General features: G+C 39.1%; 2 protein-coding genes across 2 annotated transcripts; both read right to left on the minus strand.

Annotated features, from left to right (window-relative positions):
* Positions 1-4,193: 4,193 nt before the first annotated feature.
* On the minus strand, positions 4,194-9,095 carry LOC103712792 (uncharacterized). Its single transcript, XM_008799418.6, has 4 exons — positions 8,861-9,095; positions 8,546-8,718; positions 8,261-8,324; positions 4,194-4,604 (listed from the first exon to the last, which is right to left on the minus strand). Exons 1-4 carry the CDS (start codon positions 9,066-9,068, stop codon positions 4,396-4,398), a joined length of 654 nt encoding a protein of 217 aa, XP_008797640.2. The 5' UTR covers positions 9,069-9,095; the 3' UTR covers positions 4,194-4,395.
* A 5,352-nt stretch (positions 9,096-14,447) lies between these two features.
* On the minus strand, positions 14,448-17,282 carry LOC103712793 (flavanone 3-dioxygenase 2-like). Its single transcript, XM_008799420.5, has 4 exons — positions 17,017-17,282; positions 16,670-16,917; positions 15,171-15,495; positions 14,448-15,025 (listed from the first exon to the last, which is right to left on the minus strand). Exons 1-4 carry the CDS (start codon positions 17,212-17,214, stop codon positions 14,783-14,785), a joined length of 1,014 nt encoding a protein of 337 aa, XP_008797642.1. The 5' UTR covers positions 17,215-17,282; the 3' UTR covers positions 14,448-14,782.
* Positions 17,283-18,758: the final 1,476 nt, after the last annotated feature.

Here is an 18,758-nt window from a genome sequence, read left to right on the forward strand (position 1 = left end):
AATAATTGTTTGTCAATTTATATATATATATATATATATATTATAAGTATTGATATAAATATAGATATTAATTAATTGGATGCTCAAATTTGAATAGAGAAAAATATATCGAAAGTAAAAGAGTGGGCGACAACAGCCCGGTTTTCTCTGTTGACATTTCCCATGCAACTTATAATTATATTATACATTACTTTAGCTCGTGATAATTCTTTGATAGAGTTAAAGGTCTATTATTGGTTGGTCACATTTAAAACTAATGGTGCCTTAGGGTGGATAGAACTTGCTAATTATTTATCTATTTATATTTATATTTTTAATAAATATGGATATAAATATAAATATTAATTAATTGGATGTTTAAATTTATATCTACATGAGGATAGATTTGGATAGAGAAAAAATATATTGGAGGTAGAAGAGCGGGGGACAAGAACTGGAAAAGCAATTTATAATTATATTATGCATGGCTTTGGTTCATGATAACTCTTTGATAGAGTTAAAGTTCTATTATTGATTGGTTGCATTTAAAATTAATGATGTCTTAGGAAGGATAGGATCTGCAAATTGTTTATCTATTTATATATATATATATTTGACGAATATAGATATAAATATAAATATTAATTGATTGGATATTCAAATTTATATTTATATTTAGATAGATTTGAATAAAAAAATATATTAGAGGTAGAAGAGCGGGAGACAACAACAGGGTTTTTTCTATTGACATTTCTAAAGCAACTTATAATTATATTATACATTACTTTGGTTCATGATATTTCTATGTTAGAGTTAAAGTTCCATCGTCGGTTGGTCGCATTTAAAATTAATGATGCCTCAGGGAGGATGGAACCTGCTTTGATGGGTCGCTGGAAACGTCTTCCATGTTCACGCTTCTCTAGGCCTACGGCAGTGCACAGCAAGAATGTAATTTTCTCGACTTTTGATTAATAATTTTATGATTCTGAGTCCTTCATCTACCCTCGATAAAAAAAAAAAAAATCTCAGACCTTTGTAGCACCCTCAGTGGTTACAGCTGATCATAGGAAAAGATAAAATTTTAAATAGATCTGGCTAAAGTTTGACTAAAAATAAATAGAGTTTAGCCCTGAAGCTCCGCTTGTGATCAGCTCGGCTCCCAATTAACTTTTCCTTAGGGTGTGCTCGATAATGTAAAAACAAAAAACTAGTAGTTGGACATATAGTATAAATTTTTATAATTATTATTTTTTATAAAATAAATAAGTTTTTAAGGAAAAATAAGTTTTTTTATTAAATCAAATATATTCTTGAAATTAGTTGATGATATTAATATCAGCCGATGATATTAAGCTTTGTTTTTTTACATGTTGTGCATGTTTTCGATGAATAGAAATTAGAAACTAAAATAAAATAATGGCTAATAAAATAATTCTCTACATTCTTTATGGATTTTCGGATAACTATCTACATGTTTAATTGCTATAATATTACTCCTCTATTTTTCACATTGTTGCAATGTGGCTCACTCTCCCTCTATTTTTTTTTTTAAAAAAGAATCTAATATGAACTCAATCGACTCCAAGCATCAAATTTTAATAACCCTTCTATCGCTCCTACCATCAGCAGTCGTCATGAGCCACCACCTCTTTTGCCAAGGCCATAAACTCATCTTTCTATTTTTGTTCTCATTTCTCTCTTCTATTAAGGGATAGCAAGTCGGTACATTAAGAGCTTAGAAACAGAATAGCTATTATGGGGATACATTAATTAAGTTATTGAACTCCTCAAATTATAGTGCTAAATGCAACTAACACAATTTGAGCATTTTTTGGAGTTTTAGTTATTAGAAATTTTAAAACAATTAGCGAACACTTATATTTAATATTATGTACATATTGACCATTTTGATATATGATACAGCTTTTGTTAAACAAACTATTACAAAGCAATCATATAATTTCATATATATATATATATATATATATATATATATATATATATATATATATATATATATATATATATATATATATATATCCTGGAAATGCTTTAAAGCGTGGAATTTACCAAACTGGCGACGGAAAAAAGCATCATCATCCATGCCACGAAACAACTTTCTTGGCATCCAGTGGCAGTCTAAATGAAGCAACAAAGTATGGAGACCTTGCAATGCTTTTCAAAAGCTTCATCAATCATCGACGTTCATAAGCGTCATTCAGAAAAACGACAATGCAAGTGTTACGCGTCAAAATTTTCATTTCCCATGTTTATATAGCCGATATCTAGGTGAGATGCTTTTGGAAACATCGGCGGGAAATTTAGCTTATCACTTTTTGGGTCGGCAAATGATTTGCAAAATATCTTACCATGGATCATAATAACTATAGCGACGTGAATGTCGGCACCGTCTCCGGGGATGCACGCATTGTCTTAATGATATTTTCTTAGTAATGGAATTGTGGATTACGTGAGAGGAAGGAAGACATTATTGGTTGTTCAGGCCCACAAGCTGTCGCAACCCTCAAAGAGTTAAATCTGATAACCTTATCAGGAGGGAAGCATAGAATGGAGAATTTTGTCCATGTCGGAGGATGAGATATGGTTCTAATTTGGCCTGATATCATGCATAAGTCGCTAATATGGCTTCTCGACTGCATGAAATCTTTTATCGTGCGCCACTGCACCAGAAAGATAAAACTAGGCGATATTTGAGAAGAATTGCTACCAAATCAATGACCCTGTCATCATCTATCTATCTGAAGTGTCATGGAGGAAGCTGAGATGCTTCCCCAAGTTTATTAACTGAAAAATCTGAAGCAAATTTAGAGGTATATTGAGGACGAAGAGAGAACGGCCTGTTCGTTGATGGAGGAAGCTATCATTGAAATTAACTACCTTCTTTAACATAAAGGGGTGAAACAAGGTTTCGTTTAATCCTCTTCAACAATTCCACCATGAAGACACGTTTTAGAGCAAAGGTTTGCTCGGCAGTTTGTCTTAGGCCGGTCCTAATGTTAATCTCATCTCCATAGTGAAGATCTAAGCTACTATGATGTATATCTTGGATGCTTTCAACCATCTTATCTCGGAATTTCTCATTCATCCTATATCCTTCCACTATATTTAAATAAAAGAACATTTTTATGTACCCCGTCGTTATTATGGATATGGAACAATTATATGATGATGGTTATTTTTTTTTTTTTATCAAAGATGATTATTGTTGTTATTATTATCTAAAATATTATCATCAATAACATTCAATGATGTTCGAGAGATCACAAAAAAAGCAGATGCTCATCTTAAAGCAGGGAACATGGAAGAACACAGTAAACTCGTGTGCTCGAGGATCAATTACAGATATGCTTGAGCATATCAATTGGCTCAATTGGTAAAGTCATCGAGGGACATCGATTAATTTTGACTAAGTTTACTTCTACCCTACTTGTAAAAGAAGTTATTTTTTAAAAAAGGAAGTGTGCATGCATAAAATGCAAATGCTGCGGCAGAAATTCCAAATTTCATGACAAATGGTTAATTCTCAAGGTCCAGAATGAGAAAGAACTCTCGAGGAATCAACCCCTCCTTGTATCACCTATGGCATGCTCCAAAAAAGGTTTCTTATCCGGTAAAAACATCCCATCCTCTCTTTTTGAAAGAATAATAGCAAGTCAGCTTCAATACTCAAGGAACCTAACCCTCCTTTTTGGTTCCTATCATCCTTGGGCTCCTGAAGGTTTCTCTTCCACGGTTTCTACTTTCCAACAAGACTCCGTCCTTCACGCTGTGAGCAGCCAATAGGATTAGGAGAAGACATCCCCACCATGCCTCTCTAAAAGATAAAACACATTCCAGCACAAACCCCCTAGACTACAGGAATTTGAGAGAATTAGAGGTGTTTGAAGGAGAGAGATGCCTGTGGACGCTTCCTAAGAAAAGAAAAAAAATGAAGAACACCACAAACTTGAACTGTGGGCAAACCTTCTGCACCTATCAAGGACTCTAGCCCTCGTAACCAGCACCGAAAAAAATAGAAGTAGGTCCAGATATATGGTTTGGATTCTTTAGAACTTTCATAAATGATAAATCACAGCACTAATGTAGCTACCTTCAGATGGAAAACTATGCCATGCCAAGTTTTATTCATAGTTGCCTTTGGACCGGCAAAAAAAAAAAAACAAACATTTTCAGGATTCCCGCCTGCAGTAGAATTTATGCAACAAAAGCCTTTGCACATTGGGGATAATTAGAATTACTGCTTGACAACTTGTATACAACAAATGAGTTCCAAAAGAATATAAAGTAGGGCCAAAAATTTGTTTAGACCGAATAGGGATGCCAACACATAAGTGGAAATTACAAGCCACTGATTCCAATTGAGAAAAAATGACAGTGGAATAAGAAAAATACTTGCTATCGAAGTACTTTCTTCTTGGGTTCAAGTACTGGAGGGTCGATGTCGATGCCCATGTTAGCTGCAGTACCTGCTACAATTCTCATGGCAGATTCAATATTTTTACAGTTCAAGTCTGGCAGCTTTTCTGTTGCTATGGCACGTAGTTGCTCAATGGTTATCTTCCCCACCTTTTCTAGCTTTGGTTCCTTTGAACCTTTCTCAACTCCTAGGCATCACAAATGGGACGATCAATTTAGCAGACCGCTAAAAATAAGCAAGGTTGGTAGAGAAAGATAGGCAAGATAAATCTATTATCATTGAATAAGTTTGTTTTTCCACATGCACAAAAAATTCCATGAGGGTGCCCGATCTGCCATTTGTGTTGCCTGTCTGAAGAAATTTTATTTTACCACCTGGTGTATAGTGTGGACCAATGGAAAAGGATCATGTATGAGTGGTGTTGTATATGGATTGGGAGACGTATATGGGGAGCAACTTACAATGCCCAATTCAGACCCATGTGTTTGGAGGACAACATTGTCCGTCTCAAATATGCATACATTCGTAGAGACATACAAGGTGTATGCACAAAATTTGACACAACTATCAACTATACTAAAAAAAAATTTGATGCAATTCAGAAAAAAAGCCAAATATTTTATTTCCAATATTAATGACTTGCCAAACTAATATTAAAAATACATGACATTTGCAACAAGGTTCGCCGTCTCGGTACTGGACCCCGTACCAGTGCCACACTAGCACAGTGTCGTTACGGTACGGTATGAAATTTTTTTGGTGTATCGAGTGTTGATACGCAACCCATACCGAGCACCAGTTCCGAACCGGTACAGTATGCTCCGTACCGCTAGATTCAGGCCGGTACAGCATTCATTGATATGCAATCACCACATCAATTAAAGGCTGAATCACAAAATTGTGGTTGACTGATAACCACGACAAACATCAATTTATAAAGCCGTTACCTTGTGATGATCATATGTTCACTGAATGTATCATACCTCTTTCCCTACTTCCAGTTCTCTGTCTTAAGCAGTATGTATGGTAAATGTCAATACATGAGATGGCAGCATAGATTGATAAAAGCATGTGGTACTCATTTTGTTCAACAAGACATGTCAATAATCTATGAGATAGCAGAGAAAATTGGTGGATTGGAAAAAGAAATATAGTGTAACATTTTTTGGCACTTCATTAGTGAATGGCCAAAAAAGGGGGAAAAACATACAAATCAACATGAGATGCCAGATTTTAATAAGCTTGCGTACCTCTCCACATGAGAGTGCATCCAAAGTGGCAATTTGGCATGTCACAAAACTCAAACTGTCATAATAAGCGTTGCTTCTAGGCCAACCTCGACAATCTCATCTTTGCTATGCTTGTGTTTATGAGCCCACCCAAATCTCTATTGATATTCAACAATCATATCCATAAGCAAATCTCAACTTATCCACTTTTATATTAGTAGATAACCTCCATCTTTCTGAGAATTGAGAAGGTGAAGGAGTGGGAGTGAATGGGGATCCAATGGAGGAAACAATCTATTAGTTTGAGTTGCAGAGAAGTGTGGCTCATAACAGCTTGAATATTTTTATCTAGCAATGGATGCCTTTTGAATTTATCATGGCATCCTTTTGTGTGATGGAATCAAGATAGTGCTGCACCCAAACTTTTCCCTTACACGAAGGTCACACATTATGAGATACAATTATCCTTATTAAACTTTGTATTCTCTACAGAGGGACATAACCAAAGGATCTTTTAGAATTAACTATTACTTTTCTTTTAAGTTTGCGCTACGGTGTTAAGTTTTGAAGGAAACCAAACCGAAACTGACCCCAACTTCGGTGTTTCAGCCAGTTTTGGCGGGAAGTCCACTTTTGGCTGTTTCGATCAGTTTTGACCGAAACTAACTGAAAAATAAATATGGATGCTTTTTTAAATCTCTGTTTTGAAGTTTGCTATCATATTTTTTTGTCCTCTGTTTGTTTATTAAGTATATAAGTTATTCAGTATCAATTTTTAATGGATTTTCCTTTTGTTTTTTGAGTTAAAAGAGACACATAATGATATAATTCTTCAGGTCAAGGTTTCTAATATCCCCTATCATAGTATTTTACAAAGATCATCATAAATAACAAAACACAATTCATTTCACAAAAGTAATATTTTTTCATATACAATAGATTAAACATTTTATAACTACTTGGATTCGTGGTGAGCTACCTCATTATCATCCTCATCTTTATCAATACTCCCACTTAGATCCTGATAATGATGATGATGGCTATTATCAATTGTGTAAATCTTGCAATAGTATGCAGTATTGAATAGGCAAATCTAATTTATTTTATAATCATGAATACATATCTTGTGAGTTTATACTTGATAGATTGATACTTGATATTTTACTTTGAGATTAGAACATTTATGTGATATATTTAATAAATTGAGATTCAATATAGCTTAGTTACAGCTTGAAACTACCCAGATTATATAAATTATGATCTTAGATAACTTAAATGCACTCAAGTAAAAGGAAATGACTTACATATACTTTAAACTCAGCTGAATCTACGCAGACAAAGTTATGAACATAGATAATATGAAACACAGTTGAATGATGGAAAATAATTTTCCTTGTTTTTTTCTTTATTTTTTACTTTTTAGACTGTTTCCTAACTATTTTGACCATAACTCGATGTGAAACTGCTGAAACCACCAAAATTGCTGAAACAGAAACCAAGTTTCTTATTCTCAATACATGTATATATATGACTGCTGTATTACTATATTTAAATTGTCTATTTAACCCTAAAACTTGCCATTATTGTCCACTTGGTAGTTGCAGAGACGTGGTACTTGTTAAAAATAAAAATGTAAGAATAATGTCAAATCCATCTTCTTTTGTCATGATATAAGATGGTTATATAAGAAATTGCTTCCCATTGGAGCAATCGCGAGATGTAACACGAAATATGACTATTAAATCAGTGAAATCTTTTCTATACTCAGTCTGGTGAAAATTGTTTATGTCGTGTATTAACTGATTGTATGGATCCGTCCTAATAATTTGGATGCTGTTTCTCTGAAAAGTTTTTGTGGCGTCTCAAAGTTTTTATGTGATGGAATGGACCACTAGTAACGCGTTCGGATACACTAAAATTACCTTTGAAGGATTATTAATGATGTTTTTATCTTCATAAACATATCATGTCCCAGCAACACTAATGTCAAAGTGAAGATGTTTTTTTTGTGCTTATCAAGCAATGCCTCATATGGATTAAATCTAATCTGAAATGTAAAATAGACTTCTAGTGGATGAGCAGCATCTACATTTTCAGATACAAAACTGTGGAAAAAGTAGGATCCCAAAAGTTTTCCAATATTTTATAAGCCAGGAGGTTCGTTCAACAATCATGAGAAGAACCACTCCCATGCAACTAACCTCATGAAACCTAGATGGTAGACACAAAACAGCAAACCATTCACAGGGTCAGAATGAAATTCATTGTTGAAGTACGAAACCGTCAATTTAAGTGAGGCATTTGTTCATATTTAGGAAAAAAATAAACTGCTTAACAAAATTCGTCATATATGTATATCTTTTACTAGAATTAACGCTAAATAATTACAGGAACAGACGGCCACAGAGTACAATTGGCTAAATGCTTCATAAAAAGGTTCTCAAGAAAAGCAATCATCGATTCTCTCTACATAGATGGCTTATATTTTATTCAATAGCTGCTACATGTAGTCTAATATGATAAAAGCATTAAACTTTAGAATTCTGTATACTTCAGTAACAAAGAGGCACTGCATTATCGAATACTTTGAAAATAATAACAGAGGGGAGCACACCTGCAGCCTTGAGAAGCAAAACCGAAGCAGGAGGAGTCTTCAGAATGAAAGTAAAGCTCTTATCCTATTCAAACAGCATAGAAGAAACGTATCATATACAACCATGTCACTTTTTCGAGATAAAATTGGCCACAAAATTACTACAGTAAGCATTCGTTTTCGGAAATCAATCCCCAGAATCGCTCTCAAATGGCAAAGAAGAAGAACGAGATTGCATGCCAGAACCAAACAGAAGAGAAATCAAGTTAACAAGAACCAAGTAAAGAAAGTAATTAGATAGCTCACATCATAAACCGTGATTTCCGCGGGAATCACGTAGCCGGCCTTATCGGCGGTCTTGGCATTGTACTCCTTGCAGAAGGCCATTATGTTGACGCCCTTGGACCCCAGTGCCGGACCCACCGGCGGGGCCGGAGTCGCTTTCCCCGCCTCCAGAGCAAGCTTGATAACACCCACCACTGCAGCACTCACAGCAGAAACACACAACAACAACAACAACAACAACAACAACAAAAAAAGTAAAGGAAAAACCATAGCAATTCGAAGAGGTTAATCAAAGGGAAGTATAAAGAAAGGAAAAGTATGGGTCTGGAGATCTACCCTTTTTGGGTTTCCCTGAGGACTTGGGTGGAGCCATGGCTTTCACGGCGGGAGGCCTCGGAGTGCGAAGAAGAGAGGGTCCGCCGCGGAGGAGTGGACGGAAGGAGGAGGAAAAGGGAGGGAGGAAAGAGGATGAGAGGTGGGGTTTGCAGGGGGACGGGGAGGGGGCGCGGGGCAGTGAGAGAGAGGTCGACAAGGCGGTCGCCATGGGAGAGAGGAGGGGATGGTGAGAGGAAGAGATAGACCTAGGAGATGGGTTCGCCCGTTATCTAAGCTTGGATGCGGGATTTGGGTCAAAATCCCTGACATGGACCCGATCCGTTTGATTATTGGATCGAACCCAACCCCACCCCAACCCTTCTTTCCTGATTGTATGTTTGCTTGATGAGGCAACATTTTACACCGAGGACAAGAGTTCTCCAAAACAACCTCCCCGAAATAATTAGCCACATAAGATTTAGTATAATATACCTCACAATACATATGAGTTTACTTCAAATCCTGCAAGGCTCCTGATAATCTTCCACACATCGAACAACAATTGGTGGGCATGTGTTATAGTTGATGACCATGTCACGATAGAACTCAAACCACCTTCCAGGATAATACTATAATAGTAGCATATGGGAGTCACTTCTGCTAAAAATGAAAAGAAAATAAAGAGAAAGTAAAGAATTTATACCAAAGGAAAAAAAAAAGGCCAGATAGACCATAATCTTAGCCTATGAACCACAACATTTTTATGATGGTTCTTGGAACTCATTTTTTGAGATTAGGCCAAGTGTAGACTATATCGTTTTTCCACCTAACTTGATGAACATGATATAATCCAGCTCAACCCAAAAATTCAATGAGCTTGGAATCCCTAATTACTCTATCACAACATTTATTCCTAATTACTCTGTTACAACATTTAGTGCAATTTTTTGTAGGACGATAATTCAATCAAGGTTCCACAACTTGTTAGTTTTTTTAAGCTTTTTCGACCAAGTCCTTGACTTGATCAGACTTGGACTTGATGCATTGGGTTGAGTTCGGATCACGTTTACTTTGGAGGCCGACGGAGGCTGCGCCGGACGCTAGGAGGGCCCTGACGGTTGGAATGTCTCCAACAAAGCAAGGCGGAGAGGTGGCACGCGGTGGCGGCGCAATGGCTCACGGCGATGGCGCGGCGGCCACACAGCGGTGAGAGGTGGTCATGGTTCGGTGGCCCGCAGCGTGGAGCAGTGGCCACGTGATGGTGAGCCATGGCCACGGTCACATTGTCGTGGAAGACCGGCGGCGATGAGCGGTGCTGCCCGGGGTGAGGAGTGGCATCAGAGCGGACTAATCTAATGCGGCGTGGTGGTGCTGCATGGAGGCAAAGCTACAATAAGTTGGGCTGGGCCGGAATCTTGACCTAGGGTGCCCGAGACTGAGGAGAAGGGTCGGATGGCGGCCGGAGTGACGAAGAAGCCAGGGAGAATAGGGTTGCAGCGTCCTCCTTGCGATGAAGCCTGAGGCGGAGGTATGGTGAAGGGATGGTGCTTGGAATGCCCGGTAGCGGCGGCAGGTGGAGAGGTAGTGGAGCATGTGTGAAGGTGTGTCGGTGCCAAAAGAGAGAGCGAGGATAGCAGGGGAGTGGGCTGTGGTAACGGCGAGGTTGACGGAAGTGATGAGAAATCTCGGCTGTTCGACGAAATGCCTAAAAGAGGTTCTCCATTAGTGCTGATTGGATTGGAGTTTGCTGCCCGGGGGGGTGGGCTTTTAGGCTTGGACTAGTTGGGTTGGGCTGTCCTATTTTGTTGGGCTCCCCTCCTTCCCTCTCTCTCCCGCTACCCCCCTCCTTTGCACTTATTTCGTCTCTAATAAAATCTATGGCACTGTATTGTTCAAAAAAAATAATGTTGGAGGTTAAATTGTAAAAAACATTTTTTTTCTCATCCCAAATGGCAGATGGCATGTATCTCAATTTAAATACTTTATTTTGTATTTAGTATACTTGTATAATAAAAACCATTTATTTTGTATCCGCAATCTGCATAAATTAGAAATTATCAAAATACATAATTTCGATTTCTAGATATTTTAACATTATAAATAATGATCAATAATATAAATCTTCAATTTGAATGTCTTATTGTTGATTTTGAAATTTAAAAAGGCATATACCTTCTTTTCTTTAAAGGAGTAAAATCTGTTCTTACATACCTTGTTTAATATGAGATTGGGCTGGTATTTGGAAATCTTGACAGACTGCAAATATTTCAAGAACATGCTTGTCACTAAATCGAAAATTTAAGTGTCTATGGTGCCACCGTAGGGTCCAACAGTGAGGCACATTTGGCTTGATAACCTGTTAATTTTTGACATTTGGAAAGCCTGTGAAATAAAAACTTTAAACTGGAAATCTTAAAAAACAAAGACTCCATTTAATGAAACTGATGAGAGTCATGAGACTAGTCCCCTCCCTATTGTCAGGGGTAAAAAAAAAATCTACCAAAAGAAGCTTGTGCGCAGAAAATAATTGAATGGATCATGGTGGAGAAATCAGCAGTGGTCCTTTAAAGTTGCCTTCAATGTCAATGCTATCCTGCTAGACAGTTGAAAAATTTTAGTAGGAATATTTTAAAAGAAACCTTCATTTACTTAATGAAACTGGTGAGACTGATCCCTCCCTATTTCTCAAAAAAAAAAAAAAATCTATAAAAAATCCTTGTAGGCAGAAGATGGAACACATAAACTGCCTTGGGAGAAACGAGTAGCGGTGCTTTAAAGCTGTCTTATATGTCAATGCCATCCTTATAAACAGTTGAAAAACTTGAAGCTGAAAATCTTACAAGAAACTGTCTTCGAGAAATGAGTATCGGTCTTTTCAAGTTGTCTTGTGAGTAGTCTTTTTTTTCTTCTATTTTACCAACCGAGGAGGGTACAAGGGGGCAATCTCGATGACCTCCGATCTAGCGAGAACGAGTCAACCATAGATTGCGGTCTGTCATGGGTTCTCACTACTGTGACCTTTATGGTGGCAGAAGCTTGCCCTGCCTTCACGTTGAGGTCTGCTCATTGTAATACAACTATTATATAATTGTGTACTTTCTCAAACAGTTTATGTCATAGTATTGCCTTGCCTGCTGACGTATTTTTGAGGTCCATGCGAGCGAGCTCATGGAGAACATAACTCTACATCATTAAGTTGCCACTACTTCACTTCAACCCTCCAGACTAGCAATTTTATGGACTCCAATCTTGTGCAAGATCCATGGCAACAATCAAGGGCAAAAAGATGGTCTGTTTGGATCTTTCTGCGGACCATTAAATTTTGAGTGGTCCAAGCACCATCATGAAGGAACTGGTGCCCAGAGCCCATTATGTTGATGCGACAAATCAAATGGGAACTATGACATTAATGAGAGAAGGGATTGTTAAGGCTGGTTGGGTGGAAGGTGGTTGTCTGAAAGTGATGGAAGTGGTGCTGTGGAGAAAATTGTTTGGCCGGTGCCTGCAATTGTTCAATGAATCCGGGCGACGATGGCTCTAATACTCCAAGAACATGAAGGTGAGGTGCTTAGCTAATTGGGCAGCAAAATTTGATCACCAGCAAGCCAAAGATCCTCAGCGCTCGAGGTTTGAGCATGCAGCCTTTTGACCGTGCTTTCAAAGATTTTATCAGGTGTGAGCTTTTAGGCAGATAAGGCGAACTTTGGCTGTGGTAAAGGGAAAGAGAATAAGAGATCCATAGGGAGGTGTGCTCAGGGAAGTCCTTTAGATCGGCTTTGTTTCCTCATGCTATCTTGATAACCTAGGGCCCAACAAATGGCCAGCACAAAAAGAGTGGTAACTTCATGTGAAGGCATCGCGTATTTCTTGGCATCAGAAATCGAGGAGTAAGAGCAACTCTGTAAGACCAGTAACTAGGTTCCAATTGTTCTCCACAAATTGTCAATCGCCTCTCAGGACCACAAAGTGAGACTCCATTGTTATCCAGAATCTTTTGAGCAAGTCATAAGGCTAAGGCTCTTTTGCTTCGTAAAATTTAGCTTTAGTTTCTCGTCTGTCAGATTTTTCAGCTTGAAATAATAGCCTTAAAACAGAGAATAGAAGAATACAGAATAAGGTGTGATAGAATAGTCCAATGAGTATGTAATTAAACAAGCAATTACGGCATTTTACTTGGCCAAAGCTGGACCACATGGGCGAGCTACTACCGAAGCTTCTCTTATGACACGGGACCGAGTGCCAAGGGCCGCAAGAGAGGACAAATTACTTAAAGTCTCCATTATGAAATGGTAGGAACATGAAGAATTTGTGAAAGAGTTGGGGTGGAAAGAATACCAGTTCCTGAGTGGCGGATGGGAAGTGACTCCCCATTACCAATAGATACCTGCTCAGGACCATGAAAGGCTGTTGGTTGATTTATAGTTGAAGCATCAGCGGTCAAGTGAATTGTGGCACCACTGTTTATTATCCAATCACCTAAAGAGGAAGCAGCAGTTGTAGGTGCTGTAAAGAACGCCTGATGACCAGAAGATGATAGAAGTTTTTCCGTGTAGTTGGTATCTAGGCGATACCAACAGTGGACTGCAGAGTATCCTCGCTTTCTACAAATCTGACATTCTATAATGGACTTACCACCATTGCCACGCCCAGAGGTGATCCAAACACCAGCTCGTAAAAGTGGTCTTGTTCTACCACCACCTCTCTATATAGAAGAAAGTCTGCCACCACATTCTCATCCCTGAACGGCAGACAGAGCAAACGTGGAGTCATGTGTTGGGTGGTCTCTTTCCTTAGTGGATAAGATGATCTCCTCATTGCATAAGAGAGCATAAAGCACATCCATGGAAATTGAGGAGGATCGGGTTCGAATTGCCGTTGCAAAGGAGTCATAGGAGGCTGGTAACCCATTGAGAACATAGAGAATAACATCCTCTGGATCAATCTGCGAACCAGCAGCAGTCAGTGCATCAACTTTGGATCGAATCTCATCAAGATATTGAGCCATGGACAGATGCCGTTTCTTGACATTGTGTAACTCACTTTTGAGCTGAATGATATGTGTTCTCGTAGCAGAGTTTAATCTGCAATCTAGAACTGCTCAGATTTGGTAACAGTGTTCTAGATTAATGACATATGGAAGAACAGAAGAGGAGATGATGGAGTTCAATGCTATGGCAAGAAATTGATCCGTAAAAAACCAAGCATCATATGCTGAAGAATCCGATGTATCAGATGGTTGAATGTGTGTAGATGAACCATCAAGAAAGCCAAAAAATCCGCTAGCTTTGAAGATTCTAATGACTTGAGATCTCCATGTAAGGTAATTATCAGAGGTAAGCTGATTTGGTACCAAGGATCGAATCTGATTCAGCAGGAATTTTAGTTTAGGTGGAATAGCTTGAACATCCTGAGCTTGTATGTCTTCTGCAGCACCTGTGGCATGAACAGGCCCGGAAGAGGCCATGAGCAGTCAAACTTCCAGATCGATTGATTTTCCTGACATCTGTTGTTAGAGGTCTTCCATCATGATGAGAGAAAGATTGAGAGGATGCACAGGATCTTAGGCTCTGATACCATGAAGAAGTTTTTGAAGAGATAGATAAAGAGATGATGGGATAAATGGTATCATTTTATTACCATGGTCAGTCGCAATTCATGAGCTTATATAGAGCTCATTACAGAGTTGTTTTGAAGCTCAATAGTACACAACGGATTCTGTTTAACTTTCTGTTACAGCACCAGAATCCGTTCCTGCTGTTATAAGGTAGTTGAAACATTTCAGCTTGAAACGTTTTGAGTGACCGTTGGATAACTTGGTCTGAGCACATGGGGGAGAAACAGTGGGGAAGCTTCTGGAGTTGATGATGTGTGTTGATAGCAAACTCTCACATGTCGATCGCAACAAAGTATAAACATTGACTGTGGACAGCATGGTGGATGCGGCTAGGTTTTGAAGAGCTCCAAGCAATGGTCCTGATCCAAGTTGCTGCTCCAAAACTTCTTGTAGTATTCGTCATATGTGTAGCTCCTATATACGGCTGGGGATCCCTCTCCGGTGAGTTTCTTTGCAGGGCTGATGGCTGCACTGTTACATGGACAAAGGAAAGACGCCACCGAGATCCTTTCCTTGTCTGAATTGACTATCGCCCGATGCCAAACGCTCTTGTACCTACCATTACTTAATGCCTGCATTCACAAATATAAAATTTTGTGCACTGATAATAGCTGAAATTTAGAAGAACTTTCCGACATGCCCAAATGCTGAGATGCAAGCATTTTGAGATGGCATGGAATTAGCTATGAATCGTAGAGCTTTGTAAGCCTATGTCACCTGTATTTGGTCGCCTAGGTTGATCACAAAAGCATTGGGGTGGGGATCCACTCTGATCCATTTGCCATCCCTCTGAACCTGCAAGCCAGCCACCTTCTGGTCCTGAAGAAGAATCGTCACAGCATTTGGATCAGTGTGGGCTGGTAGGCCATATGTGAGCTCAGGCTCCGGGCACTGCGGGTAGTAGTTAATGGCCATGTGTTGTTCTTGCTCGCCAAGAACCTTCTCAATGTAGTCCTTCTCCAAACCCAGGCTCAAAGATATTAGCCCAAGGATTTTGAAGCCTAGATGACGAACTTCCCTACAATAGCTGCTCACCACTTCCCTGATGAGGGAGGAAAACAAATCAGAGCAAGCTTTTGAGATCAACTCATCGAGGTAGTTTACAAAGAGAACAAGTGAGGTAAAGTAGGTAAACTTCAAGATTCTAGAGCCTAGTAGCCATATGACTCGCATGTGACTTCGCATGGATGGTCAAGTCTTTTGTGGCCCTACATTTCCTAGAGGCTCTGCTTAAGGATGGGCTATCTTCTTCACGAAACAGGCATGTTAATGGCCACCATATATGAAGCTCTACCCCCACTAACAGGATTCAAAGTGAAAACGAGAGCTATGCATGTCTGAGCCATGGATTCGATCTTCCTTTTAGCGATAAGTCTCTCCATGACTGCAAAATTGCCACATTTTTGTTGTTGACTATAATATTCATGCCATCAAAATCATGATATATATATGTGGAAGAGACAAATGCCAGGTAGAGTAGACAAATGCTGGCTCATAACATGCTAGAGATTCCTATTATGAAATGCTCCTACTCTAAGAAAGTTGAATTGAAAACCATGGTTCCGCCCTTTAAGACAAGAACCAATAATACTAATCCTATGTAGATAAATAAAACTAATCTTAACATTATTAGGCAGTAAGATAGCTTACGAAGGATTAATTTATAGAGCTTCCATCTTATTCAAGTTGCTTTGCTTAAACAAAAGAGGCATCTAGAATCCGTGAAGCTTTTTCCCCTCCCGGTACAAAGTCAATGGTTCATGGTACTAGTTATCACGATTTGTTCGTGTGGTCGTGCACGAGGTGCAGCGTATGATTTCTCCGCTGGAACCTCAAGAACTGGCATGCTCCTCTCATACACACAAAGCTTGTGTGAGATCATATTCCGCGTCTCGTTCCCCACACGACGTTACTGCATAATCACCATTCAGTGGTCCTCATCGGTCATCGAGATACGAGCAGCCTGAGGCGAGAACATCGATAACAGAGTGCAGCCAAATCGCTGCGTAAGACGAGTCCCCATGCCGAAGCTTTGTCTTCAGGTAACCAGGGTCGGACCAGCCTAAGCCAACAAGCTTAGAGATGCAATTAGCTTAAACAAGGAAATTTTGGCACCACGTGAGTAGGTTTTAGTTTTCATATCCTCCATATTCCCTTGGAACACTACGTCGAATTAAAGAAACAGTAGAGAAAACAGAGCTGGTTCCGATACAGACCTGAACGAAGGGGGTTTGGAAGGCCACCCTGGCACGAAGTCCTCCAGAGGATAGCAGTGAAGCCGGAGATAGTCTCTCCAGTTGTGGACTTTCTCCTTCCGGATATTGAAGCTCGTCGACAACCTGATTTTTTTTGCAGGGTCATCGGAGTACAGCTTCGCCTTCTCTTCCGGAGGGAGGCTGAAGAATTCCCGGGTAATCTCCACCATGTCGTCCATCAATCCAATAGCCATCCCATGGTTCACGATCTATGACCAAAAGGATATGAAAACTATGTAAAAATGCATAAGAGCCGCCACGGAATTTACTCAGTTTAGAAGGAGCAAAATAAAGTTTGTGAGTGAGACCTGGAAGAAGCCATAGGATTGGCACGCGGCGCCGATTTGGGAGATGATATGGGATTCATTGTCGGCGCCGAGGTCGATAACAGGAATGTTCGTGTCGCTCTCGACTTCGGCGAGCCGGGGCCTCTCAGACTCCGGCCGGACGTAGCTCTCAGGGAGGGTCCGGCGGGGGGGCCCCGTGGAGAGGAGTTGGTCCGCCATGAGAGGCGGGAAAGGAGCCCTGGGAAGTAATTGTGGCCGGAGATGGGGGAAGAGAGAGAGAGAGGAGTGCGGTGAGAAGCCTCGAACGAATGGCTTTATAAAGCTTGAACCCTCGATGGTGACGTCAGCACATACATTATCTCGTCGACGTCATATGATGACGCTATATATCGTCAACCAAGATGTGGAGAAAAGCATGGTGTTTTTTTTAAAACCCCTTGCGCAACGAAGGCGAGTAGTTAATTTTTCTTGCTGGAGTAGATTCAAAATACTCAAATTTAAAATCAACCTAAGACCGATTGAGCTTCAATATTCAATTCAATATTCAAGCTCGAGCTCAACTTGATTAAAATAATAATAATAATACTCAAAATCAGCTCGATTTGATTCGAATATCAATTGAGTTATACTTAAGTTTGAGGTTGAGCTCTATGTCGAGCTTTGATCATAATTAGAAGATAAAATTGAAACAAAATATTATAATATTATATTTTAAAATATAAAATTAGCAATATATTATATATAAAATATAATATTATTAAATATATATATTCAACTAGACTTGCGAGCTTTCGAACTGAGTATTTTGCTATTCGAGCCCGATTCAAAAAACTGTTTGAGTTACTTGAGTGCAACTCTAGCTCGGTAATAATCGAGTTGAGCTCGGTCTCTAAGTGGAGCTTAAGGAGCTCACGAGCTGCTTGGCTCATTTTTACCCCCAATTGTCTTTCTAATATACATTTTTTTGAGGTAATTGCCTCATGATTTTGAAATTGAAACAGTTATGACTGCAAATGGTGTTATTATCCCCATGACAACATGGCATGTTTCTTTTGATAGGAGAGAGCTGAATGCAGATTGCCAATAGTAGATAAGCCTCATTCGAATTCGTAGAACTATGACAAGGCTTGTTTGATATTTATCTAGTATGTTGGGAATAAATAAATGTTGCCACTAAAAATCGGTCTTGACAAGTAGACGAGCCGATGGATGAGCCTGCTCAGTTGAGTTGGAGAAAAATAGCATGATGCTAAAGTTGTTCTGCAACCACAAAAAAGGAACAGGAAGTCACGAGAACATATCCGACTAGGGACCCTCCAATGTTTAAGTCAAGCAGAGTTTTGAGAGAAACCAATAGAGATAAAAATGAGATAGATGTATGAGAATATAATATTCGGATTTCTTATTGTACTTTAGGGGTCTCTATGCCTGATATTTATAGAGGAGAGGACGCGAATTTGCGCAGTTAGGATCGCACAATTCGCAGATTAGCAGTTGAGCTCTTTTCATATCTACCGTTCGAGGCAATTAAGATTTTCTTTCTCAGGTGCGTTGTAATTAGGCACTTTTCTTATTTGTTGATCTGGTCGGTTACAATATTTCTTTTTCAAGCATGTTGAGATCGCGTCGAGCTGTAACTATTCATATTAATTGCTCGAAGATTTGATTGATCGTTGATTTTGCTGAACATATATTATCATTTGGTTGACGGGCTAAGTTGTCAGACGAGATTTTAAGGATGGTGAATCCGAGTTATATAAAAA

This window comes from Phoenix dactylifera, chromosome 3 (assembly GCF_051530095.1).
Source record: "Phoenix dactylifera cultivar Ajwa chromosome 3, Ajwa_hap1_PhDact_Kaust_v1.1, whole genome shotgun sequence".
Lineage (NCBI taxonomy): Eukaryota > Viridiplantae > Streptophyta > Magnoliopsida > Arecales > Arecaceae > Phoenix > Phoenix dactylifera.

What these genes read in the sequence shown, in the direction of transcription:
- LOC103712792 (XM_008799418.6), bottom strand. Translation starts at nt 9,068, where the DNA reads ATGGCGACCGCCTTGTCGACCTCTCTCTCACTGCCCCGCGCCCCCTCC. An exon ending in CTCAGGGAAACCCAAAAAGG is followed by an intron (nt 8,719 to 8,860) that starts GTAGATCTCCAG and finishes TGAGTGCTGCAG; the next exon opens with TGGTGGGTGTTATCAAGCTT. An exon ending in CGGAAATCACGGTTTATGAT is followed by an intron (nt 8,325 to 8,545) that starts GTGAGCTATCTA and finishes CTGTTTGAATAG; the next exon opens with GATAAGAGCTTTACTTTCAT.
- LOC103712793 (XM_008799420.5), bottom strand. Translation starts at nt 17,214, where the DNA reads ATGGCGGACCAACTCCTCTCCACGGGGCCCCCCCGCCGGACCCTCCCT. An exon ending in AATCCTATGGCTTCTTCCAG is followed by an intron (nt 16,918 to 17,016) that starts GTCTCACTCACA and finishes TTTTGGTCATAG; the next exon opens with ATCGTGAACCATGGGATGGC. An exon ending in ACCTAGGCGACCAAATACAG is followed by an intron (nt 15,026 to 15,170) that starts GTGACATAGGCT and finishes TTGTGAATGCAG; the next exon opens with GCATTAAGTAATGGTAGGTA.